General features: G+C 39.6%; 1 protein-coding gene across 7 annotated transcripts in view; it reads right to left on the reverse strand.

The window, feature by feature from the left end:
- The window catches only part of ppfia1 (PTPRF interacting protein alpha 1), a 147,036-nt gene that overhangs the window by 55,558 nt on the left and 64,862 nt on the right, over positions 1-26,616 (reverse strand). For 4 of the 7 annotated variants that reach the window (XM_078220975.1, XM_078220979.1, XM_078220977.1 and 1 more), the window contains exons 2-13: positions 19,770-19,871; positions 18,407-18,571; positions 13,458-13,532; positions 12,595-12,699; positions 10,192-10,416; positions 9,386-9,532; positions 7,517-7,651; positions 4,575-4,652; positions 4,169-4,252; positions 2,801-2,932; positions 1,491-1,553; positions 801-892 (exon numbers count right to left, since the gene is read on the reverse strand). In XM_078220975.1, coding sequence (XP_078077101.1) covers positions 801-892; positions 1,491-1,553; positions 2,801-2,932; positions 4,169-4,252; positions 4,575-4,652; positions 7,517-7,651; positions 9,386-9,532; positions 10,192-10,416; positions 12,595-12,699; positions 13,458-13,532; positions 18,407-18,571; positions 19,770-19,871 — 1,403 coding nt within the window. The remainder of the gene's footprint in view (positions 1-800; positions 893-1,490; positions 1,554-2,800; positions 2,933-4,168; positions 4,253-4,574; positions 4,653-7,516; positions 7,652-9,385; positions 9,533-10,191; positions 10,417-12,594; positions 12,700-13,457; positions 13,533-18,406; positions 18,572-19,769; positions 19,872-26,616) is intronic. The other 3 variants (XM_078220980.1, XM_078220982.1, XM_078220981.1) reach the window with 2 other exon arrangements.

Here is a 26,616-nt window from a genome sequence, read left to right on the forward strand (position 1 = left end):
CTTGATAGCACAGTCGAGGACCATTGCCATCACTTTACCAATGATCAAGAATAGACTGATGGGTGGTAACTGGCCAGTTTTGATTTGTCATGCTTGTGTACAGGACATACCTGGACAAATTTCCAGGTAGATGCCAGCATTGCACCTGATTTGGAATAGGTTGACTAGAGGCACAAATCTTCAGTACTATCGTTGGAATGTTGTCAGGGTTCATGTTGGGAAATAAGATAAGTATTATTGCTGAAGTTCAAACTTCCCAGGCAATTTCCCTGGAGGCAGTGGATTGGCTCAGATGAGTCCCATGGCATACATCCAGTCCCATGGGACTTTAGGGATCTGAGGAGAGTCCTGCTGGAGGGCAAGGGGATGGAGAATCAATATGGGTTTGTACAGTAGTTATCTGGAAGGTAGAAGTGGTTTTCATTCTTCTCACGTTTTCTGGGAAACTATTGATGTAACAATGCAAACCATCCAAAGGTCACAATTGAAACCACAGTTTTCGGATGATTCCCAGTTCAGAACAATTGTCCATGGGAAGTTTGTACTTCCGTGGAAGCCTTAGCTGGGAACTTCTGGCGGCAGCGGGGGGGTCCAAGCAAATCTTTGGGATACCTCCGCCTTCCCAGATACAACCTTCTTGGACCTCAGAAGTTAAGGCCCATTATTTCTGCACTGCTTAGATCAAAAGAATGAGCTGAGGTATAAAATGAAGAAAAAAAACAGTACAAACTATGGAACAAAGATACCACTAACCATTTTTGTGCAAATTGATGGATAGAATAGCATTTTTTGTATAATACCTATGATGCAGAGGGTCTCCAAAAGTAGCAGCTTTCACTCTCCACTGATCATTCTCAGCTCGCGAGTTTTCAATCTCAACCAATAACTTATCCTAAAATATTCAAACATGATTGAAAAAAATGCAGTATTGACAACATTTAGAAAATAACCAGTGGAATTTCTAGAGCAATCAATTGACAGTCCCAACACAATCAAAAATTGACTATTTAACGTTATGTACCTGAAATACAATCTTAACTTATTGCAGTTCAGTTTTTTGTATAATTGAAGCCCAAATGTTTAAATGGGCTATTAAATATCATATTTGCGAATCAACTACTGCATAAGAGCAAAGATATTCCATGAAATCATTAGTTTTCTGAGCTATTTGCAGAAATTTGGGGAAAGCTGCACCAGGTACAGTATGAGTTTTGGTTTGAAAAAGCCCCAATCTTGAAATACATTTTGAACATGCTAACTGTATGTTAAAGAACTGGACACAGGTTGTAAAGTACAGGAACTGGTTTTGAAATAAAAGCTCCCCTATAGTTAAAATGCTGAATCATGGATAGCATTGAACTTTTAATTAACAGTGCAGCTTATTTACATTTCAAAATGTGCTTCAAGACAATGAGTAGGCAAAGAGCTGAAATAAATCAAATGCTATGAATACAATAAATCATGAGAAATACTTTTACATCGAAACCTACCTTTTCATGATGTGTTTCTTCAATTAGCTGCTTTGTGTTTTCAAGTTCTCGAATAAGGGAATTCTGAAATAATATTTTGCAGGACAGGTTATAGAAGATAGTTCTGTATTACTGCACAAAATTCAAAACAGGTAAGTCAATTTGAAAATATAATTAACTTTTTACATAATGCCAAATAGGTGACATTACTAGAAGAGTGGAGGGATTTTTTTCCAGTTCTCTGCCTCCTTCTCCAAATCAATCATTTTACCTGCTAAATTGTTGATGTTTTTCTGCTTGTTCATCAGCCAAAAGACAGAATAAGTTCGAGCAACAGGTTCCGTCACAGCTGTTAGTGGATGCAGTAAGATAGTCTTTTATGCCAATTTTCCTCTCTTGGTCATTAAGAATCTCTCTAATGATGATCATGTGTACTCATCCCGAAGGCCGGCTCATAGTTTGCCTGTCTCTATATCCTCTGCCAGTATTTTCATTTACCAATAACTCCCTTCAATTTTCAAGGGCCATCCAGCTTTGATACTCCCTTCCTTTCTTCATTTTTTTCGTTTTAATCTTCCCTCTTTAACATCTCTTTAAAAAGTTCACTTCAAGATGTGCCCTACCCACACGGCGTTCCTAATTATATTCAGCAAGTATCTTTGTTCGTTTATGCCCCACAGCATTTCATTATTTGTAATTTTTTTCTATCCAACCGATCCTTTCCTATTCTCCTCCAAACACAAATTTCAAAGCTGTTTTCCTCTTTCCATACGCCATGTTCCTGCTGTGGTGAGGTCGGAGAATTTGGCCAAATATTCATTCACTGCCGCGGGATGGGAAAATCCCGTCGGTGTGAACATCCATAACATTCTGACCATAAGATTCAAATTTCATTCATATAAAGCAACACTCCAAATCAGAGTCTGTAAAAGTTGCTTTTTGAGTCGTTTATTGGCTAACCATTCAGCGACCGTCGCTCCTTACCAAATATGGCCTTTCCCACTGCTATCCTTATTTCTTTGTTGCACCTTCCATCTGCAGATATTCTAAATACTTGAATTCTTGCACCTGTTCTAGTTCTCTTCCTTCTACGAATATATGAATATTTCTTGATGAGTTTGAGAAATGCAACACTGTGGTTTTGCCAATGTCATAACAGAATCATACTATAGAATCCTCAAAACATGTAATCAAGAGGAGCCGATGTATTTCAAGGCTAGTTGGTATCTGAACAACAACCCCTTGAACTGAAGTCAAACTTTGCTAAAAATCAAGCAAGGCATACTATCTAAGAGGATGTAATAATTTGGATCTTTTATAAAATGGACTACCTTTTCTTCTAATGCAGCCATCCTTTCCTTTAGATGAAGCTGAAGTCTTTCATTGGACTCTGAAAGGAGTTTATCTACCGTGTCTGACAAACGCTTATTGTGTTCTTCATTCATCTTTTCCCTCTGTCGAGCCTTTTAAATAAATAGATGGGCCGATTAAAAAAGACATACCAAAACTAAAATAATGACTACCCAAATGACTCTTAGGCACTACAAAGAAGATACAAAAATATTTTTAAACAAATTGCACACTTACTTATATTTTAAAATATATGCTCATCCATTGAATACAAACTTCACACTACCTGGTAATATTAAGCACACTTGCCGTGTGCCATACCCAAAGGTTTTATAACAAATAGATATCCGGCACATATAGAAAAGAATCAAGTTTAGTGAAAAGCTAATAAAATATTACAAGTCTAGGATGTTTACAAGTATATAGTCCAATGAAAAGGTTCCCGGCAGGGCCATTTTTATGAAGAACCCAAAGTTTGTGAAACTTGTCAAGTTTGATTAAAAGTTGAAATGACTCTGTTATTAAAGAGATATTAAATCTTAAGATTTATAAACAAGACAGATAGATGGCTCCTAGCATGGAAATGAGTGCTGGGAAAGTGTCTGATGAAGGACAAATCATGGTTTCATTAAAAATATCCTTGGTTTTGGTGGTTGAACAACAAATATTGGCATTCTACCAATAATTTGAAAATAAAACCACAAAACGTTCCGTCCGACAGAAGCAAAGAAATGATTAAGAAAAATTGAGCAAGTCAAAACAGAGCATTCCTGGCACCCTACAGCCAGAGCCATCTCCACAAAAGGCATTGTGTTTTAGACAGATTCAAGAGGCTTATTTACCTCTTTTCAGTCATAACAATGACTGGCAGACAGGTTTGGGGTTGTTTGGAGAGTGGGGGCAAAAGAGAGAGAGAGAGAGAGAAAAAGATAGAGTTTATAAACATTATTCTTTAAATTTTACCATGGGCAGCATGAGAATGAGGGGCACATTAGTGTTCGAAAAATTAAAAGTATGCAAGTTCATTTCAAATTTGGAGAGGTTTTGGGAACTCAGCCAACACAATATAATAAAGTCACAAGGTCAGCACTGTGACATAGCCTCCCATCTGCCACACCTTGTTTGGGGGATTAAATTAATTTGCAGTCTTTTCAAAAGGTGGGAAGTAGCAGATTTTACATTTTCTTTAAAATTGAAAGTTTACAGTGTATTTCTTGATTATATCCATGAATATGCAACAGAATCCATACACTATATTACAAACTGCACAAGATTCAGTATTTGGAGTTTCAGTAGATTTATAATTTTAGTTTCTATAAATCGTAACGTGGAAACCCCAATCAACATACTCGTTGCAATTCTTGATTCTTTTCTTCAAGCTGTGCCTCCAACTGCCGTAACCTTTCTTCAATGTTTCCATGCCTTTCTTCAGCCTGACAAATAAATAAAAACTGTTAAAAATCGCAAAGATTGAGCTTTGAAGTTATAAATTATGAAAAAAATTGCAAGTTTTCCGAGAAGCTCAGATCCATTTAGTGTTACGCTTCAGCCAGTGGTCTCACAAAAGCCTGGTGTAAGCGGCACTTTATGAAAGATATGACGGATGCTGAATGGTGCTTTAAATTGCTGTGTGCACATTTGAAGCTTTGATGCTCAGCAAGCTCAGCCTATGGAATCAAGGCTTCAATTGCCACTGTGTGCAAAAGGCAATAAGTAGCAAGCATAGCACAGTGACTGGAACGTTGCATATTCTACCTTCCTAAGCATGGAGCTCAGTTCCACCAGTTTAGCTTCCATAAGAGTAGAATCTTCAGAAGAAAGGGAAGGATCAGACTAAGAAAGGCAAAAAGGTACAGGAAACAGCAGAAAGGTTACTATTGTTAAGACTATGACACGAGTAGGGAAAAATAGATGCAGATGAAACCCGACATAAAAAGTTACAATTAGTTTATCCAAAAGTGCCTTGCTGCACAGAATGGAGGAGTAATTGGACGCAAGTATATACATATCAAGAGGAAGAATATATGGAAATAATCTTGAAAAGGAAAGATACATAAGCATTAACAGGTTGGCTCAAATTTTTAAAAATTAATGTTCTGATTAGACAAACTTTATATACACATCAGGACAATTTCCCATTTAAAAAAGATTTTGTTACACAGTATATGATTACATAAGAAAAATTAAACAAAAATCATTGTGAACTCCAACTAAAAGATATTCAAAAGATGGTGAATTTTAAATTCTATGATAGCAAACCTTTAAATTACAGACGAAAACTTTGGACTTCAATACAGAAGGAAATCTTGCTCATGTCTATCCGTCACAGTTACTAGATTGTCCACACTCCTCCAAATCAGGTCAGCCTTCAAGCACCAAATGAATGTGTCCCCAAAATCACATGATCATGCCAAAAATTGGTCCTTGGGCCTTATCTAAATACTTGCAGCAAGCTGCAGGCACCTGTTCTGTCTTCACTGGCAGTTTACTTGACTTAAGAATAGAAGTTCAGGTCTCACGTTGGAGGGCCAGGGGAAGAGGTGACAACAATGTGGAAGCAGATTGTGGCCGGCAATGATCGTCATGAGTGCCGTGGAGCCTGCAGTATGCTTGCTGATTCAAACCAATTTACAGTTTTTCAATATTATAAAGTTACCTACCTAGGCACTTCAAAACGAGCAAAACTGACCGTAGCAATCCCAAAACTGTTTTATTTGTTTCATTGAGGGATCCTTGGATGTCATTAAGGAGCCTAATGCCTATTTTTGGCACCTGTCCCAACTCCCAAAAACTGCCTGACCCAATTTCATGCAAGACATAGGGCTGAATTTTACCAGCATGAGGCCAACAAAGAATGCTGTTCTCCGAGCCTCGCCCACCCCAGAATTGGGTCGGGCGTGCCAATAAAATTCTGGCCAAAGTCTCTTTGCATTAATTTTGTGCGCTGAGACCAAATTCTATTGTATTATGCTTCTGTGCCCTCTGTTTCTATTCTGGACAAGAAATCAACTCTCTCTTTTCTGTAAAAGAAGTTTGGCCAACTGAAATAAAAACAAATGCAGGAAAAACTCAATAGGTCTGGCAGTCTCTGTAGAGAAAGAAAAAGAGTTAATGTTGAGAGTCCGGGTGACTTCAGAGCATCCACAGTATTTTGCTCCTGCTGAGTTTTTCCAGCACTTTGATTTTACTTCACATTTTCAGCATCTGCAGTAGCTTTCTTTTAGTTTAGCCAACTGAATTGCCTATTAAACCAGTTACTGCCATATTCATTAGCCTCCCGGCAACCAACCTCACTTTCTGCAAATTAATTAGCCTATCCTAACCATGATTGCAGACATTTAGACAAGACCATTTAAGTGTTGTCTTAAGTTCAAGTACCTCCCCCACCCTTTCTGGACATACATTTGATCTGAACTCTGACCTGCATTCCCCTTAAATTAGCTTCTTGGAAAACAAATTTATCATAATGTTTTTATGCAGGACATCAAAACACTTCATAGCCCAATAGTTGGAAATGCTGAAATGTGTCAATTTATAGATGCTCATAATTTAGTTCCCATCGGACTGTGGCATCACTGGATTTGAAAAATTTAGGTTTTCCAATATATAGTAGCTCAGTCCCATATACATTAAAATAGAGAAGGATCTTTCTTGAAAATACATGATTGATTTATCTTGTTTAATTTTATCATTTCAACAATTTGTTGCCCACCACCATCACCTTCTAAAGGCAATTCTGGATGAACAATGTTAGCCTAGGCAGCGATGTTCACATCCCATGAAATCAAGTCCATATTTGGCAGAAATGTAGAATGAAGGTCTGTTTTGCTATCCCAATGTAGTAGCAAGCAAGACATGTCATTAACTTACCCTTAGGCCAAGGGCACAAGTACAATCAGTTTCAGGTCAATAATTTTAGGAGAGATCATTATCGGTTAGGGATGGATGGTTGGGGAAGGTAATGGAAAAAACTATACTCAAGTTCAGCCATGTCATTCCCTAAAATCCATCTGTTCTTTTGCTACATCACTCAGCACCTTGAAAAGACAGCTCCCCTAAACTCACTTCTGCTCAAGTCCTTTGTTAAAGATATATAAAATGAATGATGTTGGGATTGCTTTCCCCATCTTCATTCTGGGGCGGACAGATAGTGATGCTTGTGGCGACTGGCCGTCAGAACCACTTGCAAAAGAGTCTAAAAGTAAATCTTTCTGCACTGACTTGTATCAAATTTGTACACTTTCAGCAGTATATGAGAGCTTCAAGGTCCAACACCCAAGTTCAACACTTTAGACAGAGCATTTCACAAATCTCAAAAATGAGAATATCCTTTGGTATCTGCGTGTCAAGCAGCTAACATCTTTTACTTACCATATTATAATCGATGCTCCCACCAATAGTGAATTAGAAGGTATTAAGTCACACGCCTTAGTACAGACTAGGTTGGTTGTGATTTTAGAAATGTCATCATTTCCATCAGTTATTTTTATTGAAACACGGTTCCTAGATTTTGCATTTTCAAACTTCATTACTTAGCAATATATAACAGGTTGAAAACTGTATTTTAAAAATGATCATCCTGTTCTTATAACATGACATTTCCTTTTAGAAATTATTGTGCTTTTATGATTCACATCAATTCTATGAACTAACCACGGTCTATTAGCCTAAAGACCACTGGAGATTTAATGTCCTACCTTTGTAAGAGCTACCACCCTCTGTGCCAGCTCTGCTTCTACTTCTGGTAGTGTTTCTGCCTTTCTGAGAGTTTGCTGTAGCTTTTGTTCAGCTAATTCCAGCCGTTCTTGCAACTGACGATTCTTCTCTTCGCTCTACATTTTTAATTTTAAAGTATTAACATTTAACCATCTCAACTCCAGAATAACTTCATTTTTCGTCATAGAGCAATATACTAGGTAACTTCAATAACGATCAGAAAAAGTCTAAATGTTGAAGTAAACAGAGCTCGGGGTATGCAGTCGACCAGGTAATGGCATTTCAACATATCTCAGAATCCCTACAGTGCAGAAGGAGGCCATTTGGCCCACCGAGTCTGCACTGACCACAGTCCAACCCAGCCCCTATCCCCTCACATATTTGCCCTGCGATTCCCGCTGACACTAAGGGACAATTTAGCATGGCCAATCAATCTAACCCGCGCATCTTTGGACTGTGGGAGGAAACCGGAGCACCTGGAGCCACGCAGACACAAGGAGAATGCGCAAACTCCACACAGACAGTGACCCTAAGCCAGGAATCGAACCCGGGTCCCTGGCGCTGTGAGGCAGCAGTGCTAACCACCGTGTCGCCACGTCTCAGCTTTGTTCAGTGGTAGCATTCTCATCTGAGTTAGGAGGTTGAGGTTTCAAGTTCCATGTTAGGACTTAAGCACATAATCAAGGCTGGAATTTCAGCAGTACAGGAAGGTTGCCAAATCAAGGTATTAAATCAAGGTATTAAACCAAAGCCCCATTACCCACTCTGGCGGATGTAAAAACATTCCATGTCACTATTCAAAGAACTTCCTGAGCCCTAGCAAACTCACTGTGTTAGCATGTATCTGCTGCTTCCCCCTACCTTTACATCCCCTTGCTAAAATGCAGAATTATCTGCTCCCAAATTATAAAATGGACCTTCCTTATCATGGTTGAGTACAGTTAACTCCTCTACTGTACAATCAATCTTTATTCAAAGCAGGAAGGAAGTGTATGATAAATGAGTTAAGCATTTGTTGCTGTATCTTAGGCTCAACTCAGAAACATTGAATTATATTGCGACCATAACTAAATATACAGTATTATGAATTGCTTCATTTCAGAAATGTTTAGATCTTTCAAGGGTTAAACCTCTACTGGAATATTAACAGGAAGTGATTTTATAGCTAATTCCGCTTGTCTAGCAGTAAAACTGCAAACGTGCCAGAGATCAGACAGAGTTGCAGTTTACTATTTCTGGGCACAACTACAATTTCTAAACATAGAAACTGCTGAACAGCTTCTGTAAAGGAAGAAAATATTAGCATTTCAGGTATGTATCCTTTTAGAACTCCATAAAGGATATAAATCTGAAACACTGATGACCTTTTCTATTTTTATTGATGCTGACAGGTTAGCTGTGAATGTCCATTTTTGTTTTTTTAATATTGATCCTATGCTTAAAGGAAAGGAAATTTATACAGCCAGTCGTGCTTCAATTTGATACTGCAGTATTACTTTTGCCTATAATTTGATTCAGTTTTAAATGACTATTAAATTTGTGTGCATTCAAGTAATCCCATAATAAAGTAAAATTCTTCAAGGTAATCACAAAAGCACAAGACAGTGAAAAAAACATTTAGTAGAGGACAAATGTATTTGAACTTCAAATACTCAAACTCATCAACTTCAACCTCCAATTATTATTTTTAACATATAAAGCCATACTATTTTTAAAAGAAACATGTAGCATCCCCATTACAGGCACCAGTCCTTATAATTTTGTCTTCCCTCAATGTTTTATTCCAAATAGGTAGATACAAGCACAGCAGTACAATCTGACAGCATTTCATTTTTGACTTGTACAAATACCTGTATGTACAATGCATCTTTATTGGCCAGTTCATTTTCAAGTTTATCGTTGAGATCATGTACAGATGTGGATTCACGTTGTGCGTTGAGGTAGCGTTTTTCAAGAGTTGTTATTCTTTCCTCCATATCATCTTTCTGGGCCATGGCCTATTAGGATCAGAACATATGAGGAACAGTCATTGCTTGTTCAATATCCTTATCATTCCCCACCTCTGGCAAAAACAATCTGTGTCTAAACTAAACGTCAAATGTTCGTAAAAAAAAAAATCCTTAAAAAAAAGTTCAGATCTGCTAAACCTGCCATGGATATGTCAATGATAGTGCTCACTGGTTTTGCTCAATTCGTGAGAGCCCTGTGCGCTCACCTCTCATCTTCTCCCCCTCTAGCCAAATATGGGCCCCATAAACTATTACCGTGACTTCAGTGAATCGTGGAGTATTCCATGGATGGTCAATACCATATGATTAACCACTTTGGCTTTCTAACTTGCATTCACCTTTACTACACACTGTAACATGCTGTCCATCCAGTAGCTCAACTAAAAAATTAACTACCATTCCTTCCAATGGCAGGAGGCCAAAACCAACAATGGCTGGATAAGCAAGTTTGTTGGATTTTCAGTTTGTTAAATAGATACAAAAGATGGAACTTATAACAACCAGTTATTTGCTATAATTTTATTTTGTAAATGTAGCAATGCTATTCTTTAATTATGTTCAACTTTTGCAAACATACTACCAGAAATCCATACAAATATATTATGTTTGAGCTGGCTAAGTCACAGACTTTACCTTAGAATTCTTACCTCACGCAAATCCCGCTGAAGTTTAGTGTTCATTTCCTCAGACTTAATTAAGTCTTTGCGGGCTGTATCCAGATCCTCTTCAAGTTCTGACACCCTACTAGAGAGAGCAGCCAGTCGATCCTTTAACTGTCCTTGCTCCTTGTTTTGTTTATCTATCGTCTCCTGAAGCTCTATTACTTTAATCGAATCTTCATCGTGGCTTATGGAACAATTAGAAAATCTCTGCTAAAACAATGGCACAGAAATGTAACCTTTTAAACAAGAAAACATATGAATTCCCTATGAAAATGCAAACATGTAAAAATAATACAAAGTTAACTGCTGAGTGAGATTGTGGAACGTCCATGTTCTTGGTCATGTAAAGCATCTCAAGGACATTTGATTCAAATCTCAAATTGTCTTGCAGGTGGTGTCATAAATATGGCTGCTGTCAAGAGGATCCAAATGAAAAACCGTGTCTGAATATATCTCTGTGTGCAGGGAGAGTTTTTCAAGCTGCATAGTCTTGACACAAACTTAGTGATAGTTCATATATAAAGAACAAAGAACAGTATAGCACAGCACAGGAAACAGGCCCTTCAAAGCCTGTGCCGCTCATTGGTCCAACTAGACCAATCGTTTGTATCCCTTCATTCCCAGGCTGCTCATGTGACTATCCAGGTAAGTCTTAAACGATGTCAGCGTGTCTGCCTCCGCCACCCTACTTGGCAGCGCATTCCAGGTTCCCACCACCCTCTGTGTAAAAAACATCCCTCTAATATCTGAGTTATACTTCGCCTCTCTCACCTTGAGCCCGTGACCCCGCGTGATCGTCACTTCTGATCTGGGAAAAAACTTCCCACCGTTCACCCTATCTATCCCCTTCATAACCTTGTACACCTCTATTAGATCTCCCCTCATTCTCCATCTTTCCAGGGAGAACAAGCCCAGTTTACCCAATCTCTCCTCATAGCTAAGACCCTCCATACCAGGCAACATCCTGGTAAACCTTCTCTGCACTCTCTCCAACGCCTCCACGTCCTTCTGGTAGTGCGGCAACCAGAACTGGACGCAGTACTCCAAATGTGGCCTAACCAGCGTTCTATACAGCTGCATCATCAGACTCCAGCTTTTATACTCTATACCCCGTCCTATAAAGGCAAGCATACCATATGCCTTCTTCACCACCTTCTCCACCTGTGTTGCCACCTTCAAGGATTTGTGGACTTGCACACCTAGGTCTCTCTGTGTTTCTATACTCTTGATGGCTCTGCCATTTATTGTATAACTCCTCCCTACATTATTTCTTCCAAAATGCATCACTTCGCATTTATCGGGATTAAATTCCATCTGCCACCTCTCCGCCCAATTTTCCAGCCTATCTATATCCTGCTGTATTGCCCGACAATGCTCATCGCTATCCGCAAGTCCAGCCATCTTTGTGTTATCCGCAAACTTGCTGATTACATCAGTTGCACCTTCTTCCAAATCATTTATATATATATCACAAATAGCAGAGGTCCCAGTACAGAGCCCTGCGGAACACCACTGGTCACAGACCTCCAGCCAGAAAAAGACCCTTCGACCGCTACCCTCTGTCTCCTATGGCCAAGCCAGTTCTCCACCCATCTAGCCACTTCTCCTTGTATCCCATGAGTCTTAACCAACCTGCCATGTGGGACTTTGTCAAATGCCTTACTGAAATCCATATAGACAACATCCACGGCCCTTCCTTCGTCAACCGCTTTTGTCACTTCCTCAAAAAACTCCACAAAATTTGTAAGGCACGACCTCCCTCTTACAAAACCATGCTGTCTGTCACTAATGAGATTGTTCCATTCTAAATGCACATACATCCTGTCTCTAAGAATCCTCTCCAACAACTTCCCTACCACGGACATCAAGCTCACCGGCCTATAATTTCCAGGGTTATCCCTGCTACCCTTCTTAAACAACGGGACCACATTCGCTATCGTCCAATCCTCAGGGACCTCACCTGTGTCCAACAAGTGGTGTGTGGAAATACAAATATTTGAAGAACAGACCACATACCAGCTTTTTATTCTCACCCCCATTCTGCCACATCTCTACCAATCTGCTTCCATCTTATTTGTTTCTATCTGGTAGTCACATGAACATATTTTTGCATGTCACCAACCACAAGCCCCTTTGCACACCAGAAGTATTATTCACATGTACATCATTATTCCATGATGCTGGGCAAACCTGTATTTCAACCTCAGACTGTGAACCGTAGTTATAAAACTATTCCACTTCACTCCTGCAGTACAAGAGGTAATTTCTTTGTACCCAATAAATTACAACTTTCATATCACTCCCATGTATCTATTGTTTCATGATACGGTTAACAAAAGGATGTAAATACAAAGTGCAGCATCAAAATCTATGTTTAAAGACGTGTACCATGCCATTTGTGCTTGGTATATTATCACCGTCACGATTTCCATCCTCTAGTGGATCTGTTGCTTTCTTCAGAGAAGGTGTGTTTTGCTCTTTAAATAGGGATAGCTGAAACAAATTATAAAGTAAAATTAGTTATGCAAAACAGGCAGCTTTCCAAAAGTTAATGTCAAAATAAAGCTGTTATGAATACATTAGTTGTCATGGTGGTGGTTGAAAAGCTCGGCAACTGTGTATCTTGCTTGGAGGGTGATATAGCCGAAGATTTTATTCTCAAGTGTTGGGTTCAAGATCTTACAGCATTTCCAGCAGTTCCAAGCACTGAATTTGTAAATAGAAATGAGCTAATTGCAATGATCGCCCCAATACATGGACGAGCCAGTGCTGAAATTAGAATTGAATGCACCCAAGAGAGAGAAACTGAAACCTCAGTAACCACTCACAAATACCTTCCCACTGCATAACACATTTTTCTTATTGATTCTTGGGGTGTGGGTATAGCTGGCAAGGCCAGCATTTATTGCCCATCCCTGGCAGCTATTGCCTTGGTGGTGCTTAGCCACTTAAACTGCTGCAATCCGGGTGGTGTTGGATATACACACACCGTACCATTAGTAGGGTGCTCCAGGATTTTGACCCTCAGGTTAGGATGGAGAGAGACTTGGAGAGGAACTTGTAGGTGGTAGTGTTCTCACGTGTCAGCTGTTCTCATCCTTCCAGGTGACTATTGCTACACATTTCCACAAATTTGTACACTTTACACAGCTACATTCTAAACTGCAATGCAAAGAAATTATCGCCAATATGAATTCGGCACTGTTATAGTTCATTAGATAATTTCAAGAAAACACAACATAAATACCTACCTCTTTCTCTCTAACTACTATTTCTTCTTCTAAAGCACTAACTCTTTCTAGTGCTACTCGTAACCGCTCTCGTACCTAGAAATCAGCAACAAAATACATTGGACAAGTCAGCACTCAATATGCGCCAATATGGTTTTAAACATTAATTGGATTACTCATACATCAATGAAGTTGGCTTCCTGACTTGGGTTGGGCAAGAGGTGCGGGAGTAATTAAACCACTACCATGTAACGTAGACATTTACCAAGTTCACAGAGAAATTCAATTATATGACAGACTACTTATTGTAACTGTTTCACCAAGTTAATCTGATTTATAACCTTCAAGTTAGACTAGCCTAAAACTCTTGCACTGCCACTGTTTATATTATAAATCTCCAGCTCGTCATCAAATCCCTTCATATAGAATACTCCATTCCTCTATTTCTGGGCTTTGATTGATTTTCTGCATTTGTTCACTCCACAGCCAGCAACAGAAACTTTCGATGAAACAGTTGCATTGCATATTTATGGTTGCACCAATGTGCAATATCATAATAGAAATAATAATGCACTGCCCATTTCTGCTTCTTTAAATCACTTTTAAAACTCATCTCTCTTTGGCTAATCTTTTGGTGGCTCGTTAACCTCTCACTTGCTCAGTATCAGTTTTGCTGCAAAGTACACAAGGATGTTCTTTATATTAAAGACCCTTTATAAATGCAAGTTGCTATTGAATACTCTACGTAAGTTTTAGTGATTAATATTAACTGCTTCAACTACCAATGAATTATTTGATAAGCACGTACAAAAATGAAATCAAAACATGCCAGCAGTCTTGCAATTTTGCAACAAGTTTTGTTGCTGGATGATAAATTACTTATTGAAGGCACAAAGAACTTCTAATGCATTTGAAATCCTTTGGGTTGAAGCCATTTTCTAACAGACATGCACAAGTTTGCCCAATTCATTCATCGTCTATCCTAAACTCTCCCAAATTTATAAAACCGTTTGGGGAAGGTGAGGGGGAAGAGAGAAAAAGTCTGAAATGTACAGGCAATTCCCAGTTACCTCTTTCCTGTCTAGACAGACACGTAAATGCTATTTATTGAACTTGTATTTATACAAGAAAAGGAGTAGGCCACACAGCACTCAAGCACACTTTGCCAATCAGCAAGATCACGGTTGATCAATCGCATCTTCACTCTCCTGCCCGATCCGTGTCCCAATTCCCTTTCATGTCCAAGAATCAATCTTAGTGATGAATATACTGAACGACTGAGTAGTTCCAGCTCTTTGGGGTAAAGAATTCCAAAGATTCACAACTTCATGTGAAGAAATATTGCATCTCAGTCCCGTTATTATTCTTTCATGGAATGTGGACACTGCTGGCAACGCCAGCATCTTCTGACTATCCTTAATGACAGACAGTAAGAAGTCTCACAACACCAGGTTAAAGTACAACAGGTTTATTTGGTAGCACAAGCTTTCGGAGCATTGCTCCTTCTTCAGGTGAGTGAAGAGTTGTGTTCACAAACAGGGCATACATAGACACAGACTCAATTTACCAGATAATGGTTGGAATGAGAGTCTTTACAGGTACAGACAATGCGAGTGGAGAGAGGTTAAACACAGGTTAAAGAGGTGTGAATTGTCTCAAGCCAGGACAGTTAGAGAGATTTTGCAAGCCCAGGCAAGTCGTGGGGGTTACAGATAGTGTGACATGGACCCAAGATCCTGGTTGAGGCCGTCCTCATGTGTGCGGAACTTGGCTATCAATTTTTGCTTGGTGATTCTGCGTTGTGGCGTGGTGAAGGCCACCTTGGAGAACGCTTACCCGAAGATCAGAGGCTCAATGCCCTTGACTGCTGAAGTGTTCCCAGACAGAAAGTGTTCCCTTCCTGTCGGGGAACACTTCAGCAGTCAAGGGCATTGAGCCTCTGATCTTCGGGTAAGCGTTCTCCAAGGTGGCCTTCACCACACAACACAGAATCACCAAGCAAAAACTGATAGCCAAGTTCCGCACACGAGGATGGCCTCAACCGGGATCTTGGGTCCAAGTCATACTATCTGTAACCCCCACAACTTGCCTGGGCTTGCAAAATCTCACCAACTGTCCTGGCTTGAGACAGTTCACACCTCTTCAACCTGTGTTCAACCTCTCTCCACTCGCATTGTCTGTACCTGTAAAGACTTGATTACCTGTAAAGATTCGCATTCCAACCATTACCTGGTAAATTGAGTCTGTGTCTATGTATGCCCTGTTTGTGAACACAACTCTTCACTCACCTGAAGGAGCAACGCTCCGAAAGCTTGTGCTACCAAATAAACCTGTTAGACTTTAACCTAGTGTTGTGAGACTTCTTACTGTGCTTACCCCAATCCAATGCCGGCATCTCCACATCATGGCTATCCTTAGAGAAGGTGGGGGTGAGCTGCCTTTTCAAACCTCTGCAGTCCATCTCGTATAGGTACACTGCTGTTAGGAAGGGTGTTGCAGGGTTTTGATCCAGCAACATTGAACCGCAATATAGTTACAAGTGAGAATGGCGTGGGGCTTGGAAGGAAACCTGCAGGTGGTGATGTTAATCTTATCCTGTGCAGTGATAGAGGACAAGGGTTTGGAAGATGCTGTCGAAGGAGGCTTGGTGAATTGCATCTTGTAGATGGTAGACACTTCATAGAACATAGAACATAGAACAGTACAGCACAGAACAGGCCCTTCGGCCCACGATGTTGTGCCGACCTTCATCTGAAACCAAGATCAAGCTATCCCACTCCCTACCTTTATTTTGTTTCAATGGTGTTGGAAGTGAATGTTTAAATTCATGCACAATGGAATGCTTCAGTATCAGGGGAGTTAAGAGTGGTATGGATATCAGCATTCATGCACACCTCTCACCTTATAATGGAGGGAGGGTCTTTGGTGAGGGTGAAGTTGACCAGGCTAGGAATCTGCCTGGAGGAACTCTTGCAGTGATATCTGGGCGCCGAGATGATTGGTATCCAACAAGGACACCATCTTCCTTTGTGCTGGGTAATGACTCCAAGTCAGTGGCAAGCTTTTAACTAAGCATCAGCGAACAGCTTTATTGCTGTGTAGGTGCCGCATGAGAGCGTTGTTGATGACATCTTCCATCAGTCTGCTGATGATCAAGAGTAGGCTTATGGAATGGTAATTGCTTGGATTGGATTTGTTCTACTTTTCGTGGGCAGAACATACCTGGGCATGTTTTCATTATGATGTGGAGATGCCGGCGTTGGACTGGGGTAAACACAGTAAGAAGTTTAACAACACCAGGTTAAAGTCCAACAGGTTTATTTGGTAGCAAAAGCCACACCATGTTTTCATTATGCAGAGATATTTTGCACAAACAGAAAAAACATTGATATGCTCCCATGGATCCGTCAGTTGCTCACTGAAAAAAGGAAATATTATATGGGGTAACATCCCTCCCTAACAGCACTGTGGGCGTTACTATGTCACGTTGACTGTAGGGGTTCAAGAAGGCAGCTCACTGTCACCTCCGAAGGTAAATGGGTATGGGCAATAAATGCTGGCCTAGCCAGCCCTACACGTTGAGGGGGTTTTAAGAAGGGTTTCAAAGGAGAGATCATGGAGAAATAGAAATATTTAGAAAAGGAATACCAAAACGAGAACCAGAGGTCAATTTCGGGTGAAGTGTGTCTGGGAAAAGAGGGTGCAGGTAGTCTGTGGGGCTAGAAGTTATACTTAGAGAGACATGGCTATGTGAGGATTTAAACACAAAGATCAGGAACAATGAGTAAATTTACCTCCAATTTGTAATTTTTTAAAAAGTAACCAAATTACTATCCATTTCAGGTCCACAAATTGTTATGACCACCAAACTCACTTATGACCAGAGGCTAAATCTCAGGTGCATGCAATCCAGCCATTATAAAACTACCTGTTCTTCAATTTCTGCTCTCAACGGCAAAACTAAAGAACAAAAGCCTGTACACAGATTGAATAAAAGTAAATTTGACTTATTTCCCCCCCCACCCCCTGAAAGCTTTATACCTTTGCTACCCCAAGTGCAAATGACAATACTGCAGTGCTATTAATATCTAATAACTTGCATTTCAACAGCACCTTTATAGTACTAAAACATCCCAAGGCATTTCACAGATAAAGACAGACAAAAAATGGAACTGAATCAAATAAATTGAGGTCAGTTGTCCAAAGGCTGGTCAAAGGGATTGGTTTTAAGCCATGTGTTAAAGAAGCAGAGAAAAGACAGATGCAGGAGAGAAATCCAATGTTTGAGACTTAGAGTGCCAAAGGTACAGCCAGCAATAGTAGGCAAAGGAAGCAGGAGATGCACAAGAGGGCAGAATTGGAAGAAGACATAACCCATGAAGAGATGTAGGGCTGGAGGTTACAGAAATAGAGGGCAAGGCCATGGATGGATTAGAGCACGTGGATGAGAATTTTAAAAAATCTCTGGTGGACTAGGAGCAAATATAAGTATGGGGTAATAGGTGAATATGACCTGGTGAGAGAGTTAGGATATGGGCAGCAAAGTGAGCTTAAATTAATGGATGAGTGTAAGTTGAAAAGTCAAACACAAGATGAATCTTTCAACTTTTTCAGATAGTGAGAAAAAAGGTGGGCGGAAATTCTAATTTTTCTCTCTCGGCCCTCTTACATCCTTCAGTACCTGACTAAACAACATTCTGTTTTTGGCTAATTAATAAAAGAACAGGTTCCTGAAGTTAAATTACCCTCCTTTTCCCATCTCCCTACACTCTTGCAGATTTGTAAATTGCACCTCCATAGACTAAAATATTTGACTGAAGATTTAGAGTCCCACTTTCAGGTCAGTTGTAGCAAAGATGACGTTGTCCGAGCATCTTCTTTACGTATCACAATCTGAGATACTGGAATAACCAAACTCCACGTGGTGAAATTTACTGTCTGGAACAATCTGATGTGCAGAAATACAATACCTTTTCATCTAATGCTTTGTGGTGTTCAAATAATGATTTGAGTGCTTTGAGAACTTCTACTTCACTAGATACGCCTGCTGGTGACTGAGCTTGCCTCTTTACTACCGTCATTCTGAGTGACCGCTCATGTCTGGAAACAAGGCATTCGAGATGTTCTAAAAGCAGCTACAAAAGAAATAACAAAAATTGGAATGATACAATACTTAAACACTTGCAAAATACGCTACTCTCAGTATGAGTGTTACAGTAGAAATACTGAAACCACAGAATCTATTTGTCACAATGAATCATTCCCCTATTATAATTACAATTATCTAATTTTGTAGGTTCCCCCTAGCAGCAATTAAATGAAGAAAGTGCATTCGCATGGTAGATTTTGTACTCAAGCAGACAGGGTTCTTCACCACTGGCTATTCGATTGACAGCAATTAGGAAAAAGAACTGATAGCAGTAGGAGCATACTCGTGACAGTTTTCTCTCCAGCCTGAAAGCAGCTCCACGGATCCAAAAAGTCTTTTAACACCTTGTATAAACGGCTATTAGTCTTCACCATGGTGGTGAATAGAGGGAAAAGTTCAACAATATACGAACTGCAGCAGGACTCAAGGGATCAGGGAAGTCACCAGCTCCTCCCAGCTCCCAGAAAAGTCACTCACCTCCACTGATCTCTGCTTCACTATGCAGCAGCCAGTATCTGCTTAGATCAGTTCAATCAGCACAAAACAGAGATAGGAATTTTCTGATCGGTGTGACTCAATATCACTTAAACACTAAGTTATGGTTATCAATGGTCATTAGCAACCAGATAGGAAGTCTGAAAGTAATGCAGTTAAATTCCTCGTCAATTACTCTATTTGACACACTCACAATTGCATAACTACTTCAATTAGTCAACAAACTTGAAACAAATCTAGCAGAATCCTCAGCCAATAAATATTTGTGCAGTTTGAGCCTTGAAAAGACATAACGATACCTCTATAAATGAAAGTATTTTAAAACTTGCAACGCGTTTGTTTTGGCCTCTTCCCAAGGAGTAGCACTACCATGTCAGTTGGCAAGACCAAACACAAACATCCTGTAACATCACTTCATCTTACTTTTTAGAATCAGAGACAGTTTACTAAGTAAAATGTTGGTAGCCATGGTTATCCAACAAATAATGTTCCATTTTTAGTCTTGGAATGTAAAAATAAAGAATCTACCATCTTTTGACAAATTAGAAAAGAATGCCTTCTTTTAAAATGAATGCCTAGAATGCTATTGTACTGTAGGACCTAGAAACAGCAGCTCCATTCACAGCCTCTAGGCTAATAGCAAATTAAACAAACTAATGATATATTCTGAGCACTTGGAGTTTAGTTACCCGTGTGTTATTTCTTTCTGCTTTCAGTTCAGAAATTTCTTCTTCTCGTTCCAGTAGATGCTCTCTGCATACGTTTAATTCTTTTGTAAGTGCTGCAAACTCCTGGAAAATAAATAGCCAGATTGGTTTAAATTTAGACGTTTGTTGCTTAAACTGCTTTATAAAACAGAAAGATCTAGCTCTCTTTCTGTTCTGCATCAAGTATCAGGAGGTGAAATGCTTCTAGTTACTAGAGATTAGTGACAAATTCTGGCAAATGGAAACAGCAGATCAAATAGATGATGTAAATGGCACCAGATTGATGGCTCTACTCAGAATTTAATCATCAGTTTAAAGACAGGTCCATTTTGTTTCTCCTTCCCTGAATTTTCCATTCTCCTGCCCTAAAAATGTTCACGCCTTTCTTGCAGGTAATTCCAGGGCAATCAGCAGCCACTTCAGCATATCAACCCAAGTGGTCACCTTTCAGTGAGGTGCCTAAACAGTAAAACGTCAACATGCTATCACTGCCCAGCTAAACAGGTGGACAATATGAACATCCGACCCGACCCACCCACCCACCGCTCCACTTGAGATCAGCTTCTAGCACCACCATCAAAAAAAAGAACAAAATGCAATGGCCTTTAAATTATTTTAGCAAATAAATGCTTCTAACAGACTGATCTTAAATCCCAGTCTCCACTATTTATCTCGTACTGTAATTTCAGCAGCAATGCATTTTCGGCACTGATGTTTTATGAACTACAGCTAAACTTTCAAAACAACAAATGGAAAAGGCTTGATCATCAAGTAATACATAGCAGCAAAATCCATTAGATGATTGGTCTTGCGTGGCATAAATTCGGAAGGGAGAGTGCCCTACGTCGTAGAAGCTGACCCATTTCATTCACGTGATAACAGTGCACATCCTGCTGGATAGTAAGACAAAAACACACATTGACTTTTGCCTGCTCAGCATGAGCAGCCGAACTACGAGTTGAGCACAGTGCTGCATCTTGCTAGTATATTTTCAGAAGCTAAACTGAAAAAGTCAAAGAACAAAGAAAATTACAGCACAGGAACAGGCCCTTCGGCCCTCCAAGCCTGCACCGACCATGCTGCCCAACTGAACTAAAACCCCCTACCCTTCCGGGGACCATATCCCTCTATTCCCATTCTATTCATGTATTTGTCCAGACGCTCTTTAATACTCACTTCCACCATCTCCCCCGGCAATGAGTTCCAGGCACCCACCGCCCTCTGTGTAAAAGATTTACCTCGTACATCTCCTTTAAACCTTGCCTCTTAAACCTGTGCTCCCTAGTAATTGACTCTTCCACACTGGGAAAAAACTTCTGACTATCCACTCTGTCCATGCCTCTCATAATCTTGTAGACTTCTATCAGGTCGCCCCTCAACCTCCGTCATTCCAGTGAGAACAAACCAAGTTTCTCCAACCTCTCCTCATAGCTAATGCCCTCCATACCAGGCAACATCCTGGTAAATCTTTTCTGTACCCTCTCCAAAGCCTCCACATCCTTCTGGTAGTGTGGCGACCAGAATTGAACACTATATTCCAAGTGCGGCCTAACTAAGGGTTCTATAAAGCTGCAACATGACTTGCCAATTTTTAAACTCAATGCCCCAGCCGATGAAGGCAAGCATGCCATATGCCTTCTTGACTACCTTCTCCACCTGCATTGCCACTTTCAGTGACCTGTGCACCTGTACACCCAGATCCCTTTGCCTATCAATACTCTTAAGGGTTCTACCATTTACTGTATATTTCCTATCTGTATTAGACCTTCCAAAATGCATTACCTCACATGTCACTCAATATTCCCTGGCACATGAGCATGTATTCTGGGTTAACTCTTCAGTGCCGTCTGAAAGTGTGCTAATTTTTGGATAAGACTTCAAAGCATAAACACCCTATATTTATATTGCACTTTTATGTAGTAAAAAATCTCACGTGCTTAGGAACATTACACAAAAGGTGACACCAAACCAGAGATATTAGGACAGATGAACCAAAGCTTGGACAAAAAGGGATTGTTTTAAAGGAGGAAAAATAGGTAGACACATGGAAAGATTCAGAGATTAAATTCCAGAGTTCAGGGCATGGGCAATTGAAGGGCTGCAAGGCTGGAGGAGGTGAGAGATAGGAGGTGCATCAATCATGGCTCAAGTGGCTGCACTCTCACTTGAGTTAGACGGTTGTGTGACCAAACCCGAATCCAGAATTTTAACACCAATCAAGGTTGACACTCCAATGTAGTACTGAGGAGATATTATGCCAAGGCCCTGTCTGCCCAAGCAAAAATGATCCCATGGCAATTTTTCAAAGAAGAACAGAGAAGTTATCCCCAATATCCTAACAATATTTTCCCCTCAATCAACGTCACAAAACCAGATCATCATCACACTGCAGTTTGTGGGAACTTGCTGGGTGCAAGCTGGCTGCCATGTTGCCTACGTCATCACAATGACAATACAATGAAGTGCTTTGGACATTATGGTTGTGAAATACATTCAAGTCTTTCTAGCTTGAGTTATGGAAGTTAGTTAAATGGAACTAATGACATGAGTCACTGTGGTTTCCTAAATTGACCTCAATTGCCTTTCAGGGTCTGGGAGGAAATAGCTACAGTTGGAATTTCCCTCTTGTAGCTGGCAGTAATTTTCAGGGGGAAAAAGTGACATCTTATGCACAAGATTAATAGTTCTACAACAGAGCTAGTCATCGATTTCAAGTCACAACTTAGACTGCCCAAAGCTGGAGTCCCTCCAATTTGGCAATGGAAATTGGAGGAAGTAAACAGCAGATTGCAGTTCACTGGAAGATCAGAGAGCTCCATTTGTGCGCGACTCCTCCGGGCATAACGTGATATGGTACAAGAGCATGTATGGTAATACTAAAACTACAGTTATCCCAAAGATTGAACTTGTACAGGTGTATTGGCTTATTACTCACTTCTTTTAATTGAAAACACACTCCACTGTAATCTTCTCAATGGAAGAAAATTATTCCATATGTAATGATATCATAGATCAGTTTCCATACTGAATATTTAATACAGTACAAATAAATTATTCACTTCTCAGAACACAGGTGAATCACAACATATCCATATAAACAGCATCCCCTGCATCTAGTGAAGGACAACAAAGGTGAAGGAAAACTAAATGGAAAGGAAAATGGAAGCAACGTAGTTATGTCTTCATCTACCAGTAGGAGGCTCAGCCTAGACACAAAAAAAGAGTTTATTTGCAAGTACTTAATCACACCACAAAATAAGATTGTGCAGTTCATTCAGGATGCCATGAGAAAGCAACGCAGGGAACTTGAAAGTGAAAGATCTATTTATGTCTTTCACTTACAAAGTACTGTATCCCATTTTGTTTTTAAATTGTGGGTTTGAAGCCATTGCTGTAAACAAATTTATTCCACTTCTAGTGCAAGAAATTAGAAGTACATTTCAAAGTGAGACTCTGGAAAATCATAGTTCATAAGTGGTTACTAACGCAGACTTGAGGTTTATTAAAAAATGATGAGAATTTGCACTAAGTCTAGATTACAGTTTTGAAAAAGGAGATGAAGCCATCCTATAACCATACCTTGGAGAAATTTGTAATTAAAAACTGAAATTGCTATTATGATTCACTGGAATATGAAACCAGCCAACAGTTATATAGCATAAGCAAACTGACTCAGGCATTTCATTACAGTTCACTATACATTTAGAAATGTTATCGTTTCAGGCGAGGCTATGACACATGACTTTCACTCAGCAAATCTGTCCTTCTGTTACCTAAAGCAATACAAAGTCACATGGCAAAGTGACACTCTGGGTACTTCTATTTTTGTATTAAAACCACAAAACTACAGGTCGTGTACAGCTGCTGAGTTATAAGCAGCCAGAGATTTGACCCTTAAGCCAATTAAATGCATGTTTATGTCAGATTAAAGTTCAAGCTACATTTCCAGCATTAAAAAAATAGACCAGTTATCTGCTATTTGCACATTAATCTGATCCATTTCAACTGACTGTCAACTCTTGAGGGGTTTGGCATTTTCAAATGTAAATGAATGCCATCATACAATTGTTACAATTCTATAGATTCTTTCCCATTGGATCAGTCAGGATTTTCTCAATATGAAATTCAGCATATAAATTGCACCATTACTTCAACAGTACATTAAAAATAAAAGCTATGTTTCAAATCCCAGATCCTTTGGCAGCTGAAATATGACCATGAAAAGAAAAGGAAGTCAACCACGAGCGGGAAATTAGTCTCCCCCTCCTCCTACAATTAGTATCATGCAAATAAAGATTTCATTAGCTACATAATCTACTATTCCTTCTACATCAGTGACGAAATGATAATTTGGCTAAAATATCAAATGTCAACAGGAACTTTATTTGGGTAATCAAACTACTCATGCCTTTGGGATTTAATAATTGTGCAATTTTCACAACCCAGTGAAGTAATCATGTAAGTCTTCCCATCTTCATAAGGTGAGAATTGGGAATGTTTGTTGGTGATTACAGAGTGCTCGGTACTATTTGTATTTCAGCAGATACTGAAGTAGTGCTTGCCTGCATGCAGCAAGACCTGGACAGCGTAAACATTAGGGCTACAGTCAGGAGTAAGATTAAATACTCTCCGCTTGCCCATCTGACTCCAGTTCCACCAAAACTCAAGCAGCTCAACATCATCCGGCACAAAGCAGCCCATTATATTGACCCTCTGTCCACTACTTTAGTCATTCACTCCTCCATCAGCCACATATAATGGCAGCTGTGTATACTATCTACAAGATGCATTGCAGCAACTCACTAAAAGCTCTTTAGACCTCCCAAACCCTTAACCTCTACCATCTGGAAGAACAAGGAGAGCCAAGTACATGGGAATACAACCAACTGCATGGTTCACTCAAAGCCACACAGGATCCCGACTTGGAACTATATCACCACTCATTCATTGTCACTGGGTTAAAAACCTTGCACTCCCACTCCCTTCAAAAAGGGTGTCACTTACTTCATTACACGGCTAGGAATGATTCAAGATGGCAGCTCACACCATCTTTGAAAGAGCAATTAGGGATGGGCAATAAATGCCGGCCCTGCCAGCAATACTACTGTACTATTGAACAAACTTTTTTAAAACAACAGAATCAAAGTGAAGTCAGTCACACCACACATTAGCAGAAATAATGTTGCAAGAGAAATACTGCAATGTTACAAAATATGATAATATCCCCATTCAAGAGAGGTAAAAATCAATATAATAAAAAGGATACTTGAAACAGAGTGCATTATCTCAAGGTACTTGGCTATAATGTATACAATCGTTAGATGCAAAAATAACCTCTAATGACAAGAATATAAAAATCAAGAGGAGAATGGGTCACAAGTAACAGAACAAACACAGGAAACATCTTAAAAATTCTCAGATCAATGTGATTCTAAATCTGACCAAATTTGCACCTCATTTAAAAGTACACTGAAAACCAATTGTAAAACCTACCTCTGATCAAACTTTTGACCATCCATCCTACACAATAGGAGTAGACCATATGTCCCCTTGAGCCGACTCTATCAAGGCACATCATCTATCTCAATGCCACTTTTCCACATGCTCCTTGTATCCCTCGATTTCAAGGCACCAAAAATCCACCCTTCTGTCTTAAATATGATCAACGACAGAGCATCCGCAACCCAAATTCCAAAGATTCACAACACTTTGAATGAAGAAATTTCTTATTTCAGTCCTAAATGACAATCTCTTCCCAACCAGGGGAAACACTCACGTTGTCAAACCCCTTCAGAATCTTGTATGCTTGAATGAGATCACTTATTCTTCTTCTGAACTCCAGAGATTATAGGCCCAATTTATAGGCCTCTAATCTTGAACAACCTATTCATCCTAGGAACCAATCTTTGCTGTACTCCCTTCAAGGCAAATATACACTTCCTAAAAGCGACCAAAGCTGCTCACAGTACTCCAGTTATCGTCTCAGCAATGTCCGATACAATTGTACTAAGAATTCCTCATTTTTGTACTCCAATCCTCTTGCAATAAAAGCCAACTTGCCTCAACTGTTTGCTGTACTCAAGTACTAATTGTGTTCCATGTACAAGCACACCCAAGCCACTTTCAACACGAGAGAAAGTTTCACATCTTTAGAAAATATTCTGCTATTCTATTCTTATTACTAACATGAATAACCTCATAGTTCCAACATTATATTGCCACCATGTTGCCCACTCACCTCACTTGACCATAGCTACTTGCTGACTGAGTTTTCTATCACATTAAGTTCCACATCCTTATTATCCCCTTGGCTACTCTATTCGCAGTTTATAATTTGTGCCTTTTACTGCGAAGACAGAAATATTTGTTCGAGTCTGTCATTTCTTCATTCCCCATGATATTTTTTTTTCTCTGCCTCTTAAGGGACCAGCTTACTTTAGCTATTTCCTTTTTAAACATGTAAAAGCTCTTACAACCCTGATATCCTGGTTCAATATCAAATTGTTTGATAACGCTCCCGTGAAGTACGTTGAGATGTTTTAGTATGTTAAACATGCTATATAAATGAAAATTGTACATCTCAGCTGATCACTTTTTATACAGCATTACCAAGCAAAACATGGTAAAGATCAGATCTACTTGATTCTCAGTCTAAGTTCAAGCTGTTTTCTGCAGCCCACTATCAGTAGATGCCCTTCAGCTGTACTTACAAGGATTTCTTACCTAACCCTTTGCATCCTGGTACATTTAGGTCAAAGGAAGCACTGTCAACTCAAGAATCAGGAGATTATGGGTTCAAGATCTGCTCCAGGGCTCAGACTAAATTAGA

Source organism: Mustelus asterias, chromosome 9, assembly GCF_964213995.1.
Source record: "Mustelus asterias chromosome 9, sMusAst1.hap1.1, whole genome shotgun sequence".
NCBI lineage: Eukaryota > Metazoa > Chordata > Chondrichthyes > Carcharhiniformes > Triakidae > Mustelus > Mustelus asterias.